Source organism: Paroedura picta, chromosome 1 (assembly GCF_049243985.1).
Source record: "Paroedura picta isolate Pp20150507F chromosome 1, Ppicta_v3.0, whole genome shotgun sequence".
Lineage (NCBI taxonomy): Eukaryota > Metazoa > Chordata > Lepidosauria > Squamata > Gekkonidae > Paroedura > Paroedura picta.
In genome coordinates, this window is record NC_135369.1 from 202,204,457 (window position 1) to 202,224,453 (window position 19,997).

The 19,997-nt window shown below is 45.6% G+C and overlaps 1 protein-coding gene and 1 long non-coding RNA gene across 5 annotated transcripts in view; one reads left to right on the plus strand and one right to left on the minus strand.

Moving 5' to 3' along the window:
* ITSN2 (intersectin 2) overlaps positions 1 to 19,997 on the minus strand; it is a 115,667-nt gene that overhangs the window by 92,488 nt on the left and 3,182 nt on the right. For all 4 annotated transcript variants that reach the window (XM_077316940.1, XM_077316957.1, XM_077316949.1 and 1 more), the window contains exon 2: positions 5,405 to 5,476. In XM_077316940.1, the coding sequence (XP_077173055.1) occupies positions 5,405 to 5,432 (28 nt within the window). In that variant the 5' untranslated portion in view covers positions 5,433 to 5,476. The remainder of the gene's footprint in view (positions 1 to 5,404; positions 5,477 to 19,997) is intronic.
* On the plus strand, positions 1,314 to 3,806 carry LOC143822811 (uncharacterized). Its single transcript, XR_013226273.1, has 3 exons — positions 1,314 to 1,778; positions 2,314 to 2,431; positions 3,135 to 3,806. It is a non-coding gene; the product is annotated as an uncharacterized LOC143822811 (long non-coding RNA).

The following is a 19,997-nucleotide window of genomic DNA, read 5'->3' on the forward strand; positions in this document are numbered from 1 at the left end:
GAAATTCCGTCTAAACATCCGGAAGAAGTTCCTGACAGTGGGAGCGATTTCTCAGTGGAACAGGCTTCCTTGGGGGAGGGGGGTCTCCATCTTTGGAGATTTTGAAACAGAGGCTGGAGAGCCATCCGATGGAGAGGCTGATACTGTGAAGGTTCAAGGGAGCGGCAGGTTACAGTAGATGAGCGATAGGGTTGTGAGGGTCCTACACAGTGCAGAGGGTTGGACTCGATGACCAATGAGGTACTTTCTAACTCTGTGATTTTATGATTCTTGACAGTCCTGGAAGGGTTTCCCAAATAGGTGACAGTTCATTAATTTTAATCGATTTTTAAAATTTGTTCTACATTTAAGAGGTGATAGGACCCCATACGGTCACGTCAACCCTCCCCGCCCCTAATGGCCAACGATGGGCCTGAAGGGGGCGGGAAGAGGCGGGGCTCTGGGCAGGCATGTACACAGCTATGCTTCAGAACTACATTCTGCATGATCATGCAACTTTGGGGATTTCTCAGAGTCTCAAGGATGTCTCAGGGGTTTCTCAATGAGAAAAAAGTTGACAAAGTTTGCTCCAGAAGAATGTCTGAACTTTTAGAATGTGTAACACTGGATGAGCATTCCTTACAGAAAATCAGGGACAGGCAATGAGACATCGCTAATTCTTTGGGACTTTCTCCTCACCTTCCTCCAACCCTTGGTTAGTTTTCATGTCCTCCATCATGCTGCGGGCTGCATGGAGACTAAGGGGTCCACACAGGTGAATGAAATAAATATAGTCATAGAGGACAATGAGAACTTGGGCTAATCCAAGAACTCTCAACCAGAGCTCCCCGAGAGCTCCCCCTATCTACTGTAACCTGCCGCTCCCTTGAACCTTCACAGTATCAGCCTCTCCATCGGATGGCTCTCCAGCCTCTGTTTCAAAATCTGCCTTCATCCACAGGCTATTCCCAGCATGGCTGTGAAGGCAGGGAACTGGATGCTGGGGGTGGAATTCTTGAGTGGCTACTGTGCCTGGGAAAGGGGGTGGAGCCTGGACTCCCACTCCTGCCTCAAATGCCTCCTTTCTCTCCCCCCATTACTCCTTGGGTGTGGCAGGGAGGCGTGGCCAGCTGACATCACTTCCAGCTTTGTTCTGGGGCTCTTTGAAGCCTGAAAAACATTTATACAGTCAAAAGACTGGGTTAATCCCAATAAAGTCACCAGCAGTGGCGTGGGATTCTGAGCACCCTCAACTCTGGCCCCAGTTTAGTTGCTGCTGCTACTATGGAGACAGGATCCTCCAAGCGTCTCTCCCTCTTTCTTTCCCCCCCCCTCGGAGCTCTGTGTTTCCTCTTGGAGGAAGGCTTCCACGCTGGCTGAGCCAGGATGCTAGCCAGTCTTTTCCTGACACCCAAGCCAGCCTCTGAGCAAGACACAGGTGCCAGCTCTTCCTGGCCCTCTTATCTTTAACACGCAGGCATTCAAAAGGCGCATGACCTCCGCTATCGTTGTGCCCCCATGCTCTAAAACATGTTTTCTTGGTGGTGGTTCCATATTCATCCTGAACAGAACAGGTTTAAAGCAAGTTGGTTTTGTTATTTGTCCAGACTAATTGTTCCTTGCAGGAATAGGGATTTGGGGTTTTATGCTTCAACCGCATATCTTATTACAGGTTTATGACCTCCTGCTTCACTACTGTGACTGTGACCTAAAATCTTCACGAGCTTGTCAGAGACCGCTTAAAAGATGCTGAATCTGGAATTTCTGCCAGCACACAAGACTCTTTTTATCTGCACTTTGTAAGTTTATCTTCGTAAGGCATAATGTTTGCCAGAAGGCCATTGCAAAGCTTTCCTTGGGTCATGGACTGATCATTTTGGGAAAGCCACCATAAAATACAGCCAGTCTCTAACTAGCAGGAGGCCTAGATTTCAAGAAGAAGCTTCAGGGGAACATGGAGTCAGCTTGATTGCTCCATGGCCCACAATATGCACAGAGCATTGGAAAGATCGCAAGATCTGTAGGGTGCATGATTCAAAAGGATATGAAGAATATCCTACAGGGGGCAATGGAGGAGAGGTGTATTTAGCATAATTAGATCAGGAACTTCCTGATATTTTCTCAAATTATCTCCTCCAGTGTCCCAATTGGCTCATTTGAAGACTTCCTGCTCCTTTGAGCACATTTACTCCATGCTTGCCTCCAGGACAGACTGAAAGAACAAGGCAGAATAACAGAACTGAACAGTTCGTTTGACTTGGGATTCCCTCTCTCCCCTCCCTTTGTATAAAAAGTTGTTTCTTCCTTAATAAAACAATTCTTTTCTTTAAACAGGCTAGTGCTCTGCTTCTCTCTTGCATATTGAAACTCTGCCAACAGGAGAGAGGATAGCATGGTGTAGTGCCAGACGAGGACCTGGAAAATTCCAGATTCGATTCCCCACCATGGCCACGTAAGTTTGCTGGGTGACTTTGGGCCAATTGTACACTCTTAGCTAACCGACCTCACAGGGCTGTTGTAAGTTGGGTCTGGACTGGGCAGCAAGGCGGATTAAATAAATCCAGGGCAGGCTGGTGTGGTTTGTTCATCAGCAGTGATGATCAGCAGTGATGATCAGCAGTGATTGAGCTTCCCCTCACTGGCAGTCTTCAAGCAAAGGTTGGATACACACTTTTCTTGGATGCTTTAGGATGCTTAGGGCTGATCCTGCATTGAGCAGGGGGTTGGACTAGATGGCCTGTATGGCCCCTTCCAACTCTATGATTCTATGATTTAATAGGCCACATTTCTATCCAGAAAAGGGTGGGCAGGAAAAGAACCTCTATCTTTTATGGTCCAAATGTTCTTTCATGTCCCTGCACACTTCTCCTGACCATGAAATAGAAATCACTAGAGTACTCTCCCCCTATATATGTCCCATTTCATTGTCTGGAGAAGTGAGCATGCACACGAAAGCTCACACCTTGAAGAAGAAGAGTTGGCTCTTAGATGCCGCTATTCTCTACCAGGAGTCTCAAAGTGGCTTACAATCGCCTTCCCTTTCCTCTCCCCACAACAGACACCCTGTGAGGGAGATGAGGCTGAGAGAGCCCTGATATTACTGAAGAAGAGATTAGAAGTCCACGCTCCTAACCACTACACTACTGGTCTTATAGGTTCCACTGGACCCAAACCTTGTCTGTCACCTATAAATCTATCTACCTGCCAGTCAATGGAGGGAGCCAACTACTGGTTAATCTCACACAGTTTTTCTGGTCCAGCTATCAGACTTGAAGCACCTCTTGGGAACTCAGAGGGATTGTTGCTCAATGGAACAGTCTCTACTTTGCACATAGAAGTTCCTAGGTTCAACCAGTTAAAAGGACCAGGCATTAGAACGATGCATCTGGCCTCAGGCTGAAATCATGGAGAGCCACAGTTTGATGTTGAATGATCACTATATGGCAGCTTTGTTTGTGTTTAGCATCTGCCAACTATAATGGAATGCCTGGAGATCGAGCCAAAAGTACAAAGAGAACTGCCTGTCTGAATACGTCTCCCAGAGTAGCGATCCCCAACCTGTGGGCCGCGGACCACATGTGGTCCTTTGACTAATTGGAGGTGGGCCCCGAAGGACGCCTTCTCCCCCCCTGGCCCTTTACTTCATCCCCACCGGCCCTTTACAACACACTTTGGGTGTCATTGTCTCATTGCAGAGAAACAAGCTCAGGGTTCCCACTGATTTGTCATTGTCATGAGTTAAAATTTCCATGAAAATAAAATGTTCCTTATGTTCATTGTTGTGGCGTGCCTGTATCTTATTTTGAAGGGATGTTTAAACATTACCATAGCGATCAGAGAGCGTTAGGGCAGTGGTTGAGAGTAGAGGAGTAAACTACCCCCCCACCGGGCCTCAGTAAAAGGCGTTGAGTGGTCCCCGGTGAGTGGTGCCCGGTGTTGAGTGGTGCCCGGTGATAAAAAGGTTGGGGACCACTATCCCAGAGAACCCTTTCGACAGCCAACCGACTGGTAGTCCCCAACCCCAATAAGTGAGTCTGTCCTCAACCACGGCAAGGGTTTGTTCAACCCTGGCCCCTAAGTGGTGGAATGAGATTCAGAAAACATCAGGGCCCTGGTGGAATTGACACAGCTCTGCAGGGCCTGCAAGATGGAGCTCTTCCGCCAGGTGTTTGGCTTTGGCCAGGGCAAGGAAGACCCGGAACACCTGAGCCTCCCTGCTGGCCCTGAGTTCTCCTCCTCCTATAGCCCCTTCCCTCTCAAGGAGGGGCCTTATCAGATAAAGACTCTGCATATAAACACCGTGCTGTTGGTTTTAATGAGCTTTGAATGTATTTTAATGTGTTCATCTGTTTTACGGTTTTATTGTTAGCACTGTTGTGAGCTGTCCTGAGATGACCGATTCAAGAAGGGCAGGCTACAAATCATATATATACAACTATATAAAAATAAAATGCATTATATACATTATATAAAAATAAAATGCACGCCGTGCTTCAAATAATGTGCCAGCCCTCTGATTGGCTTGGGGGGGCTTCCCTATGATTGGCCATCGGGGGGGGGGGAACCTTCCCCCCAGGGTCACTCACCAGAGCTGGCACGTTGTCTGGAGCCTCCGCTGAGCCTCTGATTTGCCCTCATGGGGAAGGCGCCCTCCCCCACTCTGGCCCACTGGCGCAGGGACCGAAGAGCCGGCGCCCTCCACCCAGGGTCTTGCTCTCCTCCCCTGACTCTGGCTATCTACACGGGGCCAGGAGTGACTTATAATTGGCTTCCCTTCCTCTCCCCACAAGAGACACGCTGTGAGGTAGGTGAGATTGAGAGAGCTCTGACAGAACTGCTCTGTGAGAACAGCATTACCAGGGCTGTGACTAGCTCAAGGTCACCCAGCTGGTTGCAAGTGGAGGCATGGGGAATCACACCTGGGTTGCCAGATTAGAAGTCGCAGCTCATAACCATGACACCACGCTGGCATATAAATGAAATATATAATATTATTGCATCAGATACTCCCTCAGATACACTAGAAGTGAATGATTTATTATTATTTGGTATTCAATAATCTGAAATACTTTTCGCTTATCATAAGGCACAGTGCTGAACTAGAGGTGCCAATGCATTGTGACACCGCTAAATAAATTAACATGTATTGAGTTTTGCCATTCAAATGCCCAGAAGAGTGTCACAGTGTGACATACCTTTAAAATACTGCAAGATGAGCAGATGCTATAAACAAATTTGTCAAACAGATTATACATGTAGTGCACGTTTGAGATTAATGCTAATGGAACACACACGCTGAAGGCAATCTGTAAGCCAAAGCTGACATTCTTCCACGCATGGACCGAAATCCTGAAGCATCTCTCTGTATTGTTAACAGCGACTGGGGTGTAAGAAAGACAGAAAACACTGTATACAAGCTACTTACTATTCAGGGTTGTGGAAATCTGAGCCATTGTGGTCTTCCTCGATCCTCCAAGCTAGCTTTTAGCCATCTGCACTGAAGGGGAAAAAAAGGATTGGACGATTAATAATGCAACAAGGACAGGGCACCGATCTTACCATTCATGGAGACAACCCGTCTGCCCCCTTAAACTCAGACTTCTGATAAGGAAACAAGGAAAAGCCAGGAAATCTCTGCTGGAGAGGAGGAATGTAGGGGTGGGAGAAGATTTTTTGTGGGTTTCAGAACATCCAAGGCTGCGAACGGCTTTGTGTCCCTACGGAGCAGAAAGGTGGGCTAAAATTAATAATAATAATTTAAAAAATGAAGCAAGCTAATAAATAAAAATATATTTTTAAAAGAATGTATGGTGCCATCGGTAGTACCTGAACGTCCAAATATGCCTAGAGTAAGAACAATATTATAGTATATTTATCCCCAATTTAAAAAAGAGTGCTTGGGCACAACAACCCAATACAGCCCCTGGGCCCTGCTATTCAGGATGGTTTACTACGAATGCTGGATGGGGAAATTCCTGGAGATTTGGGGGGTAGGCCCTGGTAGGAAAGGGCTTGAGGAGAGGAGGGACCTCAGAGAGAATAATAATAATAATAAATGATGATTACGTTTATTTATATCACTCAGGGTGGGTAACAATATAAAAGCAAATGCAAAAGTTAAAAATGTAAAACATAATTTATGCCCCTGACTAAAATCCCAACTGGGGATGTGCACCTCAGATCGGTTCGGCCCCTGTTCGCCACGCCGTGGTGCTGGCCTTCAATGTGTCGCCTTGGGCTTCGGTGATCGCTGAGGTGGCTGAACCGAGCTGAAGCAAATATCCCTAATTCCAACTGGGGCTGGAACCCATCTTCAGCAATCCTTCTTCCTGCTTCTCCTAGCGATGAGGCCAGACATATATGGTATATGTTATTTCTGGCCTCGATTAGAAGCCTGGCAGAATAGCTCCGTTTTGCAGGCCCCGTGGAACTGCTTTGGGCCCCGCAGGCCCCTGATCTCTTCTGGGAGCTCATTCCACCAGGCTGCTATACAGTTCACCTTGAGAGCAGCCATTTTCTTCAGGGGAACTGATTTCTATAATCTGGGGATCCACTGTCATTCCAAGAGGTTGGCAGCTATACTGCCTAGTGAGATTCCAAGGAACATGGGAACAATCTAAGCATAGAACACAGTCAAAATAACATCAATAATAATCCAACAGTGGCTTGAATTAACATAATATCAATGAATTAAGGCTTCCTGTAAGAGGGGCCAGTGGGTTCCTGTCTGCAAACAGCCTAACACGATTACCCATCTGGAATTAGTACAGTAGGCCAGCTCTGACCTCTAAGTAATGAAGTTATTTTATTTATTTACTTTATGTCTTGCCTTTCTCCCCAATGGGGACCCAAAATGTCCTGCGCCATTCTCCTCTCTGTTTTATCATCATCATGACCCTGAGAGGTCGGTAAGGCTGAGTGTATCTTACTGACACAGGGTCACCCAATGAACTTCCATGGCAGAGTGGGGATTTGAACCTGTGTCTCCCACGTCCTTGTTCAACATGCTAACCCAGCCTTTCTCAACTTTTTTGCCGTTCAGAAACCCCTGAAACATTCTCCAGGCTTCGAGAAACCCCAGAAGTGATGTGATCGTACAGAATATGGTCACGAAGCACAGCCTTCCCCTTTCCACCCACCCCAGGCCCATCATTGGCCATTTTGGGAGGGGGGTCATGTCAACATTATCATATGCCAGGGTCACCAAACTGTGGCTCTCTTGATGTTCATGGATTATAATTCCCATGATCCCCTACCAGCATGGCCAATTGGCAGAAGTTCAAGGGAACTGTAGTCATGATCATCTGTTCAACCCCAGTTTGCCCACCCCTGGCATATATGGCAATATCACCTGATAAATGTTTAACAAATTTTAAAATTATATTAAAAATTAATTAAATTCCATCAATTTGGGAAACCCTTCCAGCACCATCAAGAAATTCCAGGGTTTCCTGAGACCCTGGTAGAAAAAGACATACACACCACCATAATTAGTGAAAAATGCAGAAAAAGGCAAAAAACATATTTAATTCCACGTTCCACTATGTTTAGATTTATATAGGACAACATTAATCCAAGTAATTATTTTTACATTTTACCTCAGCATAACATAACGAGCCTAGATTTACAGAATCAGTCAATTGAGAGGCCTTAGCTTAACTCGATATAACACTCCGCATCTAGTAGTTCACAATGCAGTCACACAGAGGTGGGTTACTAACTTCCCCCAAAATGTTACTAATTTAATTTCATAACTGGATATTGTTAGAGAGTAAAACTTAAAAAGGAACTAAAATATAAAAGAAGGAGCTAACTGCTTGAAGCTCATGCAGGCGACATAAAAATCACCCAGAGAGACTCAAATAGAAGGCATACTAGAATGGTATTTTCCTCTAGACCTAATCAATAATTCAAGGCTAAGGTCAATAAATTAAACAGCTCTTTTAACACACACACAAATGCATGCATGCGTTTGTGTGTGTTAAAAGTCAGCAATGGATTTGTCTCCACGGAAGTCAGCATGGATTTGTCTCCAACAGGTCCTGCCAGACCAACCTGGTTTCCTTTTTTGACCAAGTAACAGGTTTGCTGGATCATTTACTTGGATTTTAGTAAAGCTTTTGACAAGGTTCCCCATGATGTTCTGATGGATAAGTTGAAGGACTGCAATCTGGATTTTCAGATAGTTAAGTGGATAGGGAATTGGTTAGAGAACCGCACTCAAAGAGTTGTTGTCAATGGTGTTTCATCAGACTGGAGAGAGGTGAGTAGCGGGGTACCTCAGGGCTCGGTGTTCGGCCCAGTACTTTTTAACATATTTATTAATGATCTAGATGAGCGGGTGGAGGGACTACTCATCAAGTTTGCAGATGACACCAAATTGGGAGGACTGGCAAATACTCCGGAAGATAGAGACAGAGTTCAACGAGAGCTGAACACAATGGAAAAATGGGCAAATGAGAACAAGATGCAATTTAATAAAGATAAGTGTAAAGTTCTGCAGCTGGGTCAGAAAAATGAAAAGCATGCCTACTGGATGGGGGATACGCTTCTAGGTAACACTGTGTGTGGAGACCTTGGGGTACTTGTGGATTGTAAACTAAACATGAGCAGGCAGTGTGATGCAGCCGTAAAAAAGACGAATGCCATTCTGGGCTGTATCAACAGGGGCATCACATCAAAATCACAAGATGTCATAGTCCCATTGTATACGGCACTGGTCAGACCACACCTGTAGCACTGTGTACAGTTCTGGAGGCCTTACTTCAAGAAGGACGTAGATAAAATTGAAAGGGTACAGAGGAGAGCGACGAAGATGATCTGGCGCCAAGGGACCAAGCCCTATGAAGATAGGTTGAGGGACTTGGGAATGTTCAGCCTGGAGAAAAGGAGGTTGAGAGGGGACATGATAGCCCTCTTTAAGTATTTGAAAGGTTGTCACTTGGAGGAGGGCAGGATGCTGTTTCTGTTAGCTGCAGAGGAGAGGACACGCAGTAATGGATTTAAACCAGTGGTCCCCAACCCCCGGTCTGGGGACCGGGACCGGTCCGTGGATCAGCTGGTACTGGGCCGCGGCTCCTCCTTGACCTCCTCCCCGGCTGCTGCCCTGCCACTCTGCCACCGGCTCACCTTTGGTGCTCTCCCGTGGCCTCCATGGCTGGGGCTCCCCCTTGGCGTGGCAGTGCACAGCTGCTGCTGGCAGTGACCCCCAGTGGGCGGTGGGAAGTCAGGTGGGAAAGCAAGCAGAGCAGGTGGCGGTGGTGATGTCCCTTGGCAAAAGACTACCCCCCCCCCCGGGCCTCAGTAAAATTGTCAAGCATTGACCGGTCCCCGGTGATAAAAAGGTACAATGATATAGGCTAGATATCAGGAAAAAATGTTTCACAGTCAGAGTAGTTCAGCAGTGGAATAGGCTGCCTAAGGAGGTGGTGAGCTCCCCCTCACTGGCAGTCTTCAAGCAAAGGTTGGATACACACTTTTCTTGGATGCTTTAGGATGCTTAGGGCTGATCCTGCGTAAAGCAGGGGGTTGTACTAGATGGCCTGTATGGCCCCTTCCAACTCTATGATTCTATGCAAACACGGCTAAGCATCCAACATAATTTTCTCATTGTCACTAGAGGGCAGGGAGTGGTTTCTGTTGGCAGCAGAAGAGAGGACATGCAGTAATGGCTTTAAACTAGAGCAGGATTAGTCAAACTGCGGTCCTCCAGATGTCCATGGACTACAATTCCCATGAGCCCCTGCCAGCAAATGCTGGCAGGGGCTCATGGGAATTGTAGTTCATGGATATCTGGAGGGTTGCAGTTTGACTACCCCTGGAGTGTAGAATAGTACTGGTTAGACATCAGAGGGGGGGGAATCACAGAGCAGTGGAATGGGCTGCCTAAGGGGGTGGTGAGCTCTCCCTCACTGACAGTCTTCAAGCAGAACATGGAGAGAGACTTATCCTGGATGCATTCAAATGCGTAGCCGTGTTCGTCTGAAGTAGCACAATAAAATCAGAATCCAGTAGCACCTTTAAGACCAACAAAGATTTATTCAGGACGTGAGCTTTTGAGTGCAAGCACTCTTCCTCAGACTATGAACAGACTATCATGACAGTGGGAATATATAAGCAAAAGTTGCAGGATTAACTTTTGCTTATATATTCCCACGGTCATGATGGTCAGTTCATAGTCTGAGTAAGAGTGCTTGCACTCAAAAGCTCACGCCCTGAATAAATCTTTGTTGGTCTTAGAGGTGCTACTAGACTCTGATTTTATTATCATGGATGCGTTAGGCAGATCCTGCATTGAGCAGAGGGTTGGACCAGAGGGCCTGCATGGCCCCTTCCCCACTCTAGGATTCTAAGCCTCACTCTTTCATTTAAAAGATGATTTTGTAGTTAGATTTGCCTCTGATTTCTTAATCCACGTCTGCACCTCTAGGATATAATACTTACACCAGGCATTGTGAAGTTATTAAAATAATTAGGCACAATCGCCACAGGACAGGAACGCCACAGGACAGAAGCCTTAGGACCTGTCCCAGGGGTTGGGGGCCCTGTAAGCAAAGCACAGGGCTGTTTTTCACCACCTCCTGGCATGGGTTGTTCCCCTGCTCCCCTCAACTTGGCTTATGCAATCAATCACCAAGGGTGGATTTTGGTGCCAGTTGCTTCTGTTTGCCGTTACTGCCAGGATTGTTGCTGAGTGCCAAAGGAAAGAGGCCTGAAGGTCCACATAGTTAGGATGCCTTGCTCCTCAAACGTACGGGAGTCATCATTGGTAGGGTTGCTAACCTCCAGGTGAGACCTGGACGGCTCCCAGTATTACAATGGATTCTCCAGACAACAGAGACCAGTTCCCCTGGAGAAAATGGCTGTTTTGGCAGGTGGACCCCCCCTATAGCAATGTGTCCTGCTCAAGTCCCTCCCCTCCCCAAACCATGCCCTCACCAGGTTCCACTCCAAAAATCTCCACCACCAGAGCTGGCAACCCTAATAGTTGGGCCTCTCTGTCTCGCTCACACACTGACAAATACCTCTGTCTCATTGTGGTGCACCATACACCTGGAAGATTCAAGGACCTTGGTACCAGCTAGGAGTAATTTCGTGCTCTTATACACAAAAATGTGCCAAGATTCAGGGGTGCTCAACATGTCTGGCTCCAGATTCTTGTGGATCCTGAATAACAAGAGCACAGTCATGAACCCCACGTCCCGCTGGCACCACCCCTCCCTCCACCTCCTATTGGCCCCTCCCCTTTCCTGCCAATCTGCCCATACATGCTAAGGAATCGTACATCCACAGGACAGCCACCATCAGGCTCCAAGCAGAAGCATCCAAGCAGAAGCATCCAAGCAGAAGCAACAAGAATCACCTGGCTTGGACTCATAGGTGGAAAAGATCAGAGAATTTGCTTTGACGGCAAAGCTGACTAATTTACTAAATCGAAGACCATCAGAAGAATACCAAGGTAGCTTGGAAACCTTCCTGAAACCTTTGGACAGTGTCACGACTATGTAAACCTCTTTCTTTTTGGTTCTGTCTCTCTTGTTAACGGTCATAATCACTAAACATAATATATGGTCATATCACTCGATAAATGTTTTAACAAATTTTTAACATGTATAAAAAATTAATTAACTTCCACCCATTCAGGAAACGCTTCCAGATCAAGAAACCCCAGGGTTTCAGGAAACGCCTACCCTAATACCTTGCAGAGAATTATCTGAGCTATTACCCAAACAAAAATAATTTACAAGAATGTATTTTTCATATAGAGGACGCAAATAAAAAGGCACAAGGTTATTAAAACACTTGCCTGGCAAACAAGAATCCTTTTTGAAAGTGAGTGGCAAATAAACATTGCCCTGTGCATACAGTCAGTGCCAATTCTTGCCTGCAGTTTTAATAACTGATTTTAGTTTTTCTGTATGGTGTTATGGTCTGAGTAAGAGTGCTTGCACTCAAAAGCTCATGCCTTGAATAAATCTTTGTTGGTCTCTGGACTCTGATTTTGTTTTTTTGTATGGTGTTATGGAAGCCACTTCTTAATAAAAACAGTGACTTGAAATTAACCACCACGCTCTGTTCAGTGTTAGGAGAAGGCAAACAGAAAAAAAAACACAATCCTGAAAGAGCAACAAATAAAATAATAACACGCTTTTCAGATTTTGCAAGGACTGCAATCAAGTTTTGTTCAGCATAGAACTGAAATTCAACTCATTCATTTCCGTGCTTCTCAAGTTTAATGCTTATAGTGTAGCTTTCATACTGTAGGATATTGCAACATGCAGAAAAACAGGAAAAGTTGGATGCCCTTTAACTTAAGCACCAGAGTAGTCACCACTGTGGGGAAAAAAGTATTGGTGTAGCAGAGTTATTCTTTTTGTGTGTGTGTGACAGATTTTATGCATTTTCAAAATTATATTGGAGGAAAGGAAGGAGAGTAGAGGAGGGAAAGGGAGGGGAATCCCATGACAGGTTAATGATACCTCAATAATAGTATTCCTGCCCATTGCTAGACGCAATACCTTATACATGTTTTTAAGCCTTTTACTTATCTTTAAACCGCTCCGCAGGAACAGTAAAAATAAAAGACTAAGGGCCCTTAAGGTGGGCCCTGTCCGGGATGAGGAAGCCTGGCCCGGAGGGGGGGGGTGACAACTTCCCAGGCGTCGGGGAGCGCCATTGCCGGCTCTCCAAGCCACCGATCACACTCCATGGCACCTGGGAAGGCCTTTCGCCTGGGGAGGAGGCCAGCTCGGAGAGCCCCCCATCGAGCTCCCCGGCACCTGGGGGGGGAGTTCGGGGGGGGCAGCCCTCCCCAGCCACCCGGACAGCACTGCCAGGGCGGTTGGGAATGGCTTTTTACAGCGGGCTTAATTACTAGTTTGTTAATAAATTCCAAATAATAGTCCCAGTGTTCCTGAAATTCTTCAGTTGGTCTTTTGTTGGCCAAATTACTTAATTTGGCCGTTTTGAAAAGTTCCCCCATCTTTTCCAACCAAGCTGACAGAGTCGGCAAGTTCTGGTTTTTCCATCTTTGTGCAACCAAAACTCTTGCAGCCGTAGTAGCATGGAAGAAAAATTATTTTGCCAGTTTCAGAACTGAGTCTGGTATTATACTCAATAACATATTCTCAGGGTGTAGTGGAAATTTACAATCTAACTTTTTTCAATCAACATATATATATTAGACCAATATTTTTTTAAAAAATTTCACAACTCCACCACATATGATAAAATCAGCCCAATTTATCTATACATCTCTAATATTTTCCATCATGCTTATTTGAAAATTTTGAAATTACCTTTGGGGTAATATACCACCTGTAAAACATTTTGTACCAGTTTCCCCTCACCATATGATATTTCGTTAATTTAACATTTTGGGGCCATAGTTGTTCCCACTGATTCAAATTAAATTTTCGGACAAAGTTTTGCAGCCACTTAATCAAAACATTTTAAATCTCATATTTGACCAATAATTTATAAATCTGACCTTGTAAGTGTGGTTTCTCCTGATTAATTAACATCTCAGATTAGGTCAAGTTTATTCTCCTCTACCTTAAGCTAGGCCGTTCTTTCCAAATATTCAAACCACTGAATATTTATTCCTTTATTCATTAATTGATCCCAGCTTTTGAATTGGGCTTCTTGAGTTAACATCTCCTTGTATCTCAATTGCTGTAGTCTTTTTCCTTGTGGTGTACTCAGATGTGCTTCCACCGGTGATTTTAACGGGGAGGGACTTTGGCTAATTCTATTTTTATATTTTGCCCAAATGTTTACCATATCAGTTCTCCAAAAATGGGATGTCTTCTGTTTCCTAATATATGACACGGGCCACAGGGAATTGTGAATCCCTTCAATGCCCATATTTTTCAAATTTTTTATCCAGTCTGCTAGCCAAGTTGGTGTCATTGCATGAAGATAAAGTCTTAAATCTGGGACTGCTCGGCCCCCAGCACGTTGGTAAAAATAACATTACGCTAGCTGAATGGGCTCATGGGAATTGTAGCCCATGGACATCTGGAGGGCTGTAGTTTGATTACCCCTGGACTCTAGTAACGGGGTACGGAATTACTAGCAAAACATCTGCGGCGATTTTGCACAGCGAACAAATACTGAGATTCTGTGTAAAGGCCCAGAGAGAACGAAATAATTTCTACAAAGTAATGAAAGGCACAGGTAATTTCAGGTGTGCGTCCGAAGCAGCAGGGCAAAGTCTGAGTCCAGTGGCACCTTCCAGACCAACAAAGGCAGCTGACTGGTTTTTCTGCCTTTAAGGAACGCCTGCCAAATTGCCTAATCCAAATATTACTGCAACCACGGAGCAGTGAAACTGCCAACACCCTAGGAACTTTGCATAATGAGACAGCTGAAGAACAGACATATCATGGTCCATAGCTGCTCTCTCCGAAAGGATGGAGAAGTCAACCAGCAGAAGTCTGGTTCATTACACAGCCTCAATTTTTCTACAAGGGGAAGAGACTTGGCGTTTTGAGATAGAGAGACGAATGCGTGCAAAAGTACATTACACTGAGAGAATTAAAAGGGGATAAGAGAGGGCAGAGGGACACCGCTTAGGACGCTGGCTCAAGGTCACCCAAGAAGCGTCCATGACAGAGCGGGGATTCAAAATCATAGTAGTTAAATTCAGTGGTACTCACTCAATGGCTTGGGAGCTGCGCACGGCTCTTCTGAGCATTGTCCTCCAGTGTGATACCTGCCCAATGTTTCAGGGAAATGGGCAAGGCGATTGATAGTGGCTTCCACTGTGAAACAGACACTTATGGAGGAACAAGTCATCTGCCAACCTCCCTGAGGGGCAGGCCACACGCCCATGATGGAAGGTCACATGGGGCTCTCCATGTGCAGTGTGAGTGAGTAACACCTCTTTATCTCACATGCTCTCCTCTGCAATCCTGTGCAGGGAGGTGATTTCGTCAGGCTACAACTGGGGCTGCCTCGCCATGGCATTGCCCAACATCATAACACAACACCTCAAAATCATTTTAATGCTTGGTGGGATTCCACAGTGATCACACAAATTTCCTTATACTGAATCAGGCCCTTGGCCCTTCTAGGTCGGTATTGTCTACTCAGATTGGCCGCAGCTCTCTGGGATCTCAGGCAAAGCTCTTTCACATCACCTACTGGTTTCCTTAACTGGAGACTGAACCTGGGAACGTCTGCATCCCAAGCAGATGCTCAGCCCACTGATCCACAGTTTAGACTTCTGCATTATTTTTGTGCTTAGTTACACAGCACTAACTTGCTTGAAGCAAGAAAGCACGGATATGTTCTATTTCTTACTCATCTATAGAAACCCTGGGGAAAACGGAAGGAAACGTGTTGTGGAAAAGGTTAAAGAAAAGGGGCGTAAGTGGTGATGGAATGGAAACGTAATGAATATGTCAAATCAAAGGCGAAGACTGAATTCACAGAAACTTGGGTGATAAAGACCTAGGGCATTTCCGCATGTTGGTAAAAAAAACGTTACACCAGCTGAATGACGTAGAGTTAAATATTATTGTGCCTCCTGGACACCCCTCACCTTTTTGTTGTCTTGCTCTTGTCTGCCGCCTTTTCACACTTCGCACCCTCGACAACTGCTGCTGGAAACGGCGGAAGAGAGCAACGCACCTAATATGCAACTCTCTTCCACCTGTCAATCAAGCCAGGCAGCTAATCCCCTTTCTCCATGTGTTAAAGGTCCCACAATGCCCGCCAATTTTTTTTTTAATGCATACTTCTCAATTTAAATGCCTATGTGCTTTTTGAATGCTACCCCATATGGAATCACAAGTCTTGATACTTCTAAAAATTAATCTAATTCCTGATTTTTTTTTTGGGGGGGGTGATTTCAGAGAGGCATTATTTGTGTCACAACTTTGGGAAAAAATTATTTCTGGCATCACCTGCACGCTTGTCTGCCTATTTGTTGCTCCAGGCAGTTTGCCTTAAAAATAAGAAAGAAATTCCCGTCCCCAGAAGAAGGGAGAGGGAGGCGGGTGCAAGGGCGGGACATTGGAAGAGGAGGTAGTGCTTCTTTGCCTCCACACATTTCTTTTGCTGCTCGCCTGCTGGGGGATAGTGCTTTTTAGGGTGGTCACTTTTGGGGATTCACCAACTAGTGCTTTAAAACGGCAGATATAGCAAGCAGTTTGCTGGCCAAATGTGGGAGGTTGGTGATGTTATGCAGAGCTTTGACATAGGGGGAGTCAAGGAGGAGGAGATGGAGAAAGGCCTATAAGGCTTCGGACTGCCCTGGCCTCAACCATAGGCCTGGTGGAAGAGTACCATTTTGTAGGCCCGTGGAACTTTGACAGCCCAGTCAGGTCCTGGATCTCAGCTGGCAGTTCATTCCACCAGGTTGGAGCCAGAACCAAAAAGGCTTGAGACCAGGCACATGTCATTGGGGCTACGGAACAACAGCAAATTGGTGTTTGCAGAGTGTAATGCCCTCTGAGGGTCACACTGGGAAAGACTATCACTCAGCTATACAGGGCTCAGACCGCATAGGGCAGGCTTTCTCAACCGTGGGGTTTCTTGATGGCCCTGGAAGGGTTTCCCGAATGGGTAGGAGTTAATTAATTTTTTAATCTATTTTTAATCTGTTAAACATATGTCAGGTGATATAATGATATATAGCCATGTCGACTTGCCTCCCCCTCCCAAAATGGCCAGTGATGGGCCTGGAAAGGGTACAAAGGGGAGGGGTTTTGGGTAGGTGTGTCCACAGCTATGCTTCCCAGCCACATTCTACATGATCATGCCACTTCTGGGGTTTCTTGAAGAATACTTCAGGGTTTTTCCATAGAAAGTTGAGAAAGGTTGCTTTGGATAAAGAAGAAGGCATTTTTTAACTGGGAGCATTAAAATAATTTGCTTTTAAATTTAATAAGGAGATGACCTTACAATGCTGAGCAGGAGTTCTGAACAGCTGCAAAGAGCATATATTGAGGCATGGTTAAAATAATCTCTCTTTTTGAGTCCACAGGTCCCCAAAGGGATATGCGGCCAATGGCCCTCAGGGTCAAGATGAATGTTAACAGCAGAAAAAGGACAGCAAGATTTTGGCACAGAAGATACACATTCTGCTTCCCTGTTTGCTGCACACAGCCTACCTAATTTCCTTGTTTCAGGGAGCTGTGCCTTCCCAGCCCTCAAAATGCAGGATTCTGTAGAGGGCTGTGGCGCATTTAAAAGGCAGGAATCCTGACTGCTCCTTACCCACTCGAATCAGGATTCGGAGACACCTTTGTGGTCCTGGCAGTTCAAGAGCAGAACGGCTAATTATGAGAGTGCATTACTCAACCGTTTTGCAACAAGGTGTAGATTAAGGAATGCATCAGCTCTAGCCTAGCCAAAAGGCAAGAGGCCATGAGTCCACTTCCTTCATTAAACAACCTTTGTATATTAAAATATTACTAACATGAGCAAGGCACAGAAAATTAATTTGTCCAAAGGCAAATTGGCTTTCATTTCTGTTTTTTATCTCTCCGTTCAAGGACTGCCTTGGCTGATACGGGCATGAGGAATCAAGCATACTGGGAAACATAGGGAATGAAGAAAATGCCATGACCTAGATGACCCAGGGTAGCCGAATCTCATCAGAAGCTAAGCATGGTTGGGTCTGGTCAGTACCTGGATGTAAGACCACCAAGGACACCCAGGATTGCTACACAGAGACAGGCAAAGTAAACCACCTTTGGGCTTGGAACCTGTTCATCTCTTGCCTACAGAATCACCACAAATTAGTTGTGACTTGACAAGGTTTTCCACCACCAGGAGGGAAACGGAAGGAAGAATGGCTCTCAGAAAAGGTGTCCAGGTGACACCTCCCATTACCACCAAGTAATAAACGGGATGGGGGCATGGGGCGTGTCAGATTTCCTACAATGTCACTGAGAACTCAAGGGTGTCTCAACTTGAAACAGGACATGGTATTACTTATAACCTAAGCTTGGATGACAAATATTGTTCACAATGAAGAAGATATAGCATCTATTAATTATAGGTCAATTAGAAAGTCTTTAGTAATAGTCTAAGTGGTATTATTAATACGAGCTAGTAATTGAGTTATCTTTCTCTTTATATCATCTTTTAGAGTTAACTGGAAATATCCTATTGACTTCTTGCAATGCGGTGACAGAATAATATTTAAAGGTCAGGAAAAAGTTTAAAGAAGATTAAAGAAATATAAATATTAAATTAGAAGGCTTAAGGGGGTGGCAGGTTACAGTGGATGAGCGAGAGGGTTGTGAGTGTCCTGCATAGTGCAGGGGGTTGGACTAGATGAACCAGGACGTCCCTTCCAACTCTATGATTCTGTGAGAAGGAAAATGGTTAACCAAAAGAAATTAGTAAGATTGAGTCCAGGTAATGGGCACATTTATATAATAGTTTATTATGTCTGTTTATTATGTCAGAGGGCAGGAGCTGCAGGGCAGCACCCTGATTGGCCCTATTCCAACTTGGACAGCCAGAAACGTTCCAATCCCCAGACTGTTTCACAAATATATGGAGGAAACATGGATAAGGATAGTGCTATCTTCTTTTTCTTATTCTTTCTGTTCTAAAACTTTATTTCTGTTAATTACTTGTTATGTACTGAAAAATTTCAATAAAAATCATTAAGAGATTGAGGTTTTTTTTTTTAAAGGGCCTGGGAAAAATTCCAAAATAAGTATTATAATTTTTTTAAAGAATTGCTGGAAGGGTCAGGGCTCTGCTTTTTTTCTTCTTCTTTTGGCTTCCTTTAGTTTTCAAGCACCTCTAAAGCAGCTGCTATTAAAAAAAATAGCTTGCATAAATTCATCAACTTGGTATTATTCAGAAACATACAATATATTAGAATATGTTTTTCACACGAGGACTAACAATTTCTAAGGCTGTCCACAATGAAAAGGAAACATTCAACAAGTATCCTTAACACTATTTTGCTCCCTTATATATTTGGGAAACAGCCTCCTGGGAGGAGACTGTCCGGGGCTCTGTCCGTCCAGGTCCACCCTGATTGGCCCTCCCCCTCCAGCTCCCTCCCTCACTCGTTGCCTACTAGAAGCCTTGTGGATGCAGTGTCCATTGTCGCTCACGAGGAGAGAGGCAGTGACAGGGCTTTGCGGCCCACGGGTACGCTTCTGCTGGGAGGGAACGGGGGGGGGGGAGTTTGCAGCCTCCCTGCGGGCCGTAAAGCCCTGTCGCCACTGGTGGGGGGGGGGCTTTCCACTCCCTTTAGCCCATTTTGTGGGCCAAAGGGAGCCACGGCCACCCTCTCACGCCCTCCTGCCCGCCACCCCTTTCATAGAATCATAGAATAATAGAGTTGGAAGGGACATCATGGGTCATCTAGTCCAACCCCCTGCATTTTTAAAATGGGCTTTGATACTAATTACACAATAATACAAGCCTTGGTTCAGAGAAGTAATGTCTAGGATTCAGTTTGAAAATCTGGAACTAAAGACATCTGCAAGAGCAGCGTTTTTTAAACTTTTGACTGCGACTGAAATACTTTCCAGGTTTCGAGGAACCCCAGAAGTGGTGACATGTCCCTTAAGAGAAGTGGGCACGGAAGTAAAATGCGGAAGTCAGCCAATCACTGACCACTGTGGCACAACAGGGGAAGTTGGCTTCAGTGATGTCAAGTGATCTGGTATCTGGTATCAAGTGATACCAGCAGCCATTCAGAGGCCTGGGAAAGGCTGCATAACCCCCATGGAGCTTCTGCGCAATGCCAGGGTGGCCCAGAGGCCTGGTGGGGAATCCTCTCCAAGACCGTTTATGCACTGGAGGTTTCATGCCGGGCTGCAGGCTGGAGTTTTAGCCATGGCAGGTTGCCTCACCTCTTCCTGCACCCCCACGGCGGAGCATTTGGTCCAGTGCACCCCATCCACCCCTGATTTGTGCTCCTGCATGGGAGTTGGGGCACTGAAGTTCCCAGTGCATAAACGGTCCAAGAGAGAATATGGTTACAGGTGTTGCTCATTCAATCCACAGTGTCTGTCCATTAGCACTACCCCTTA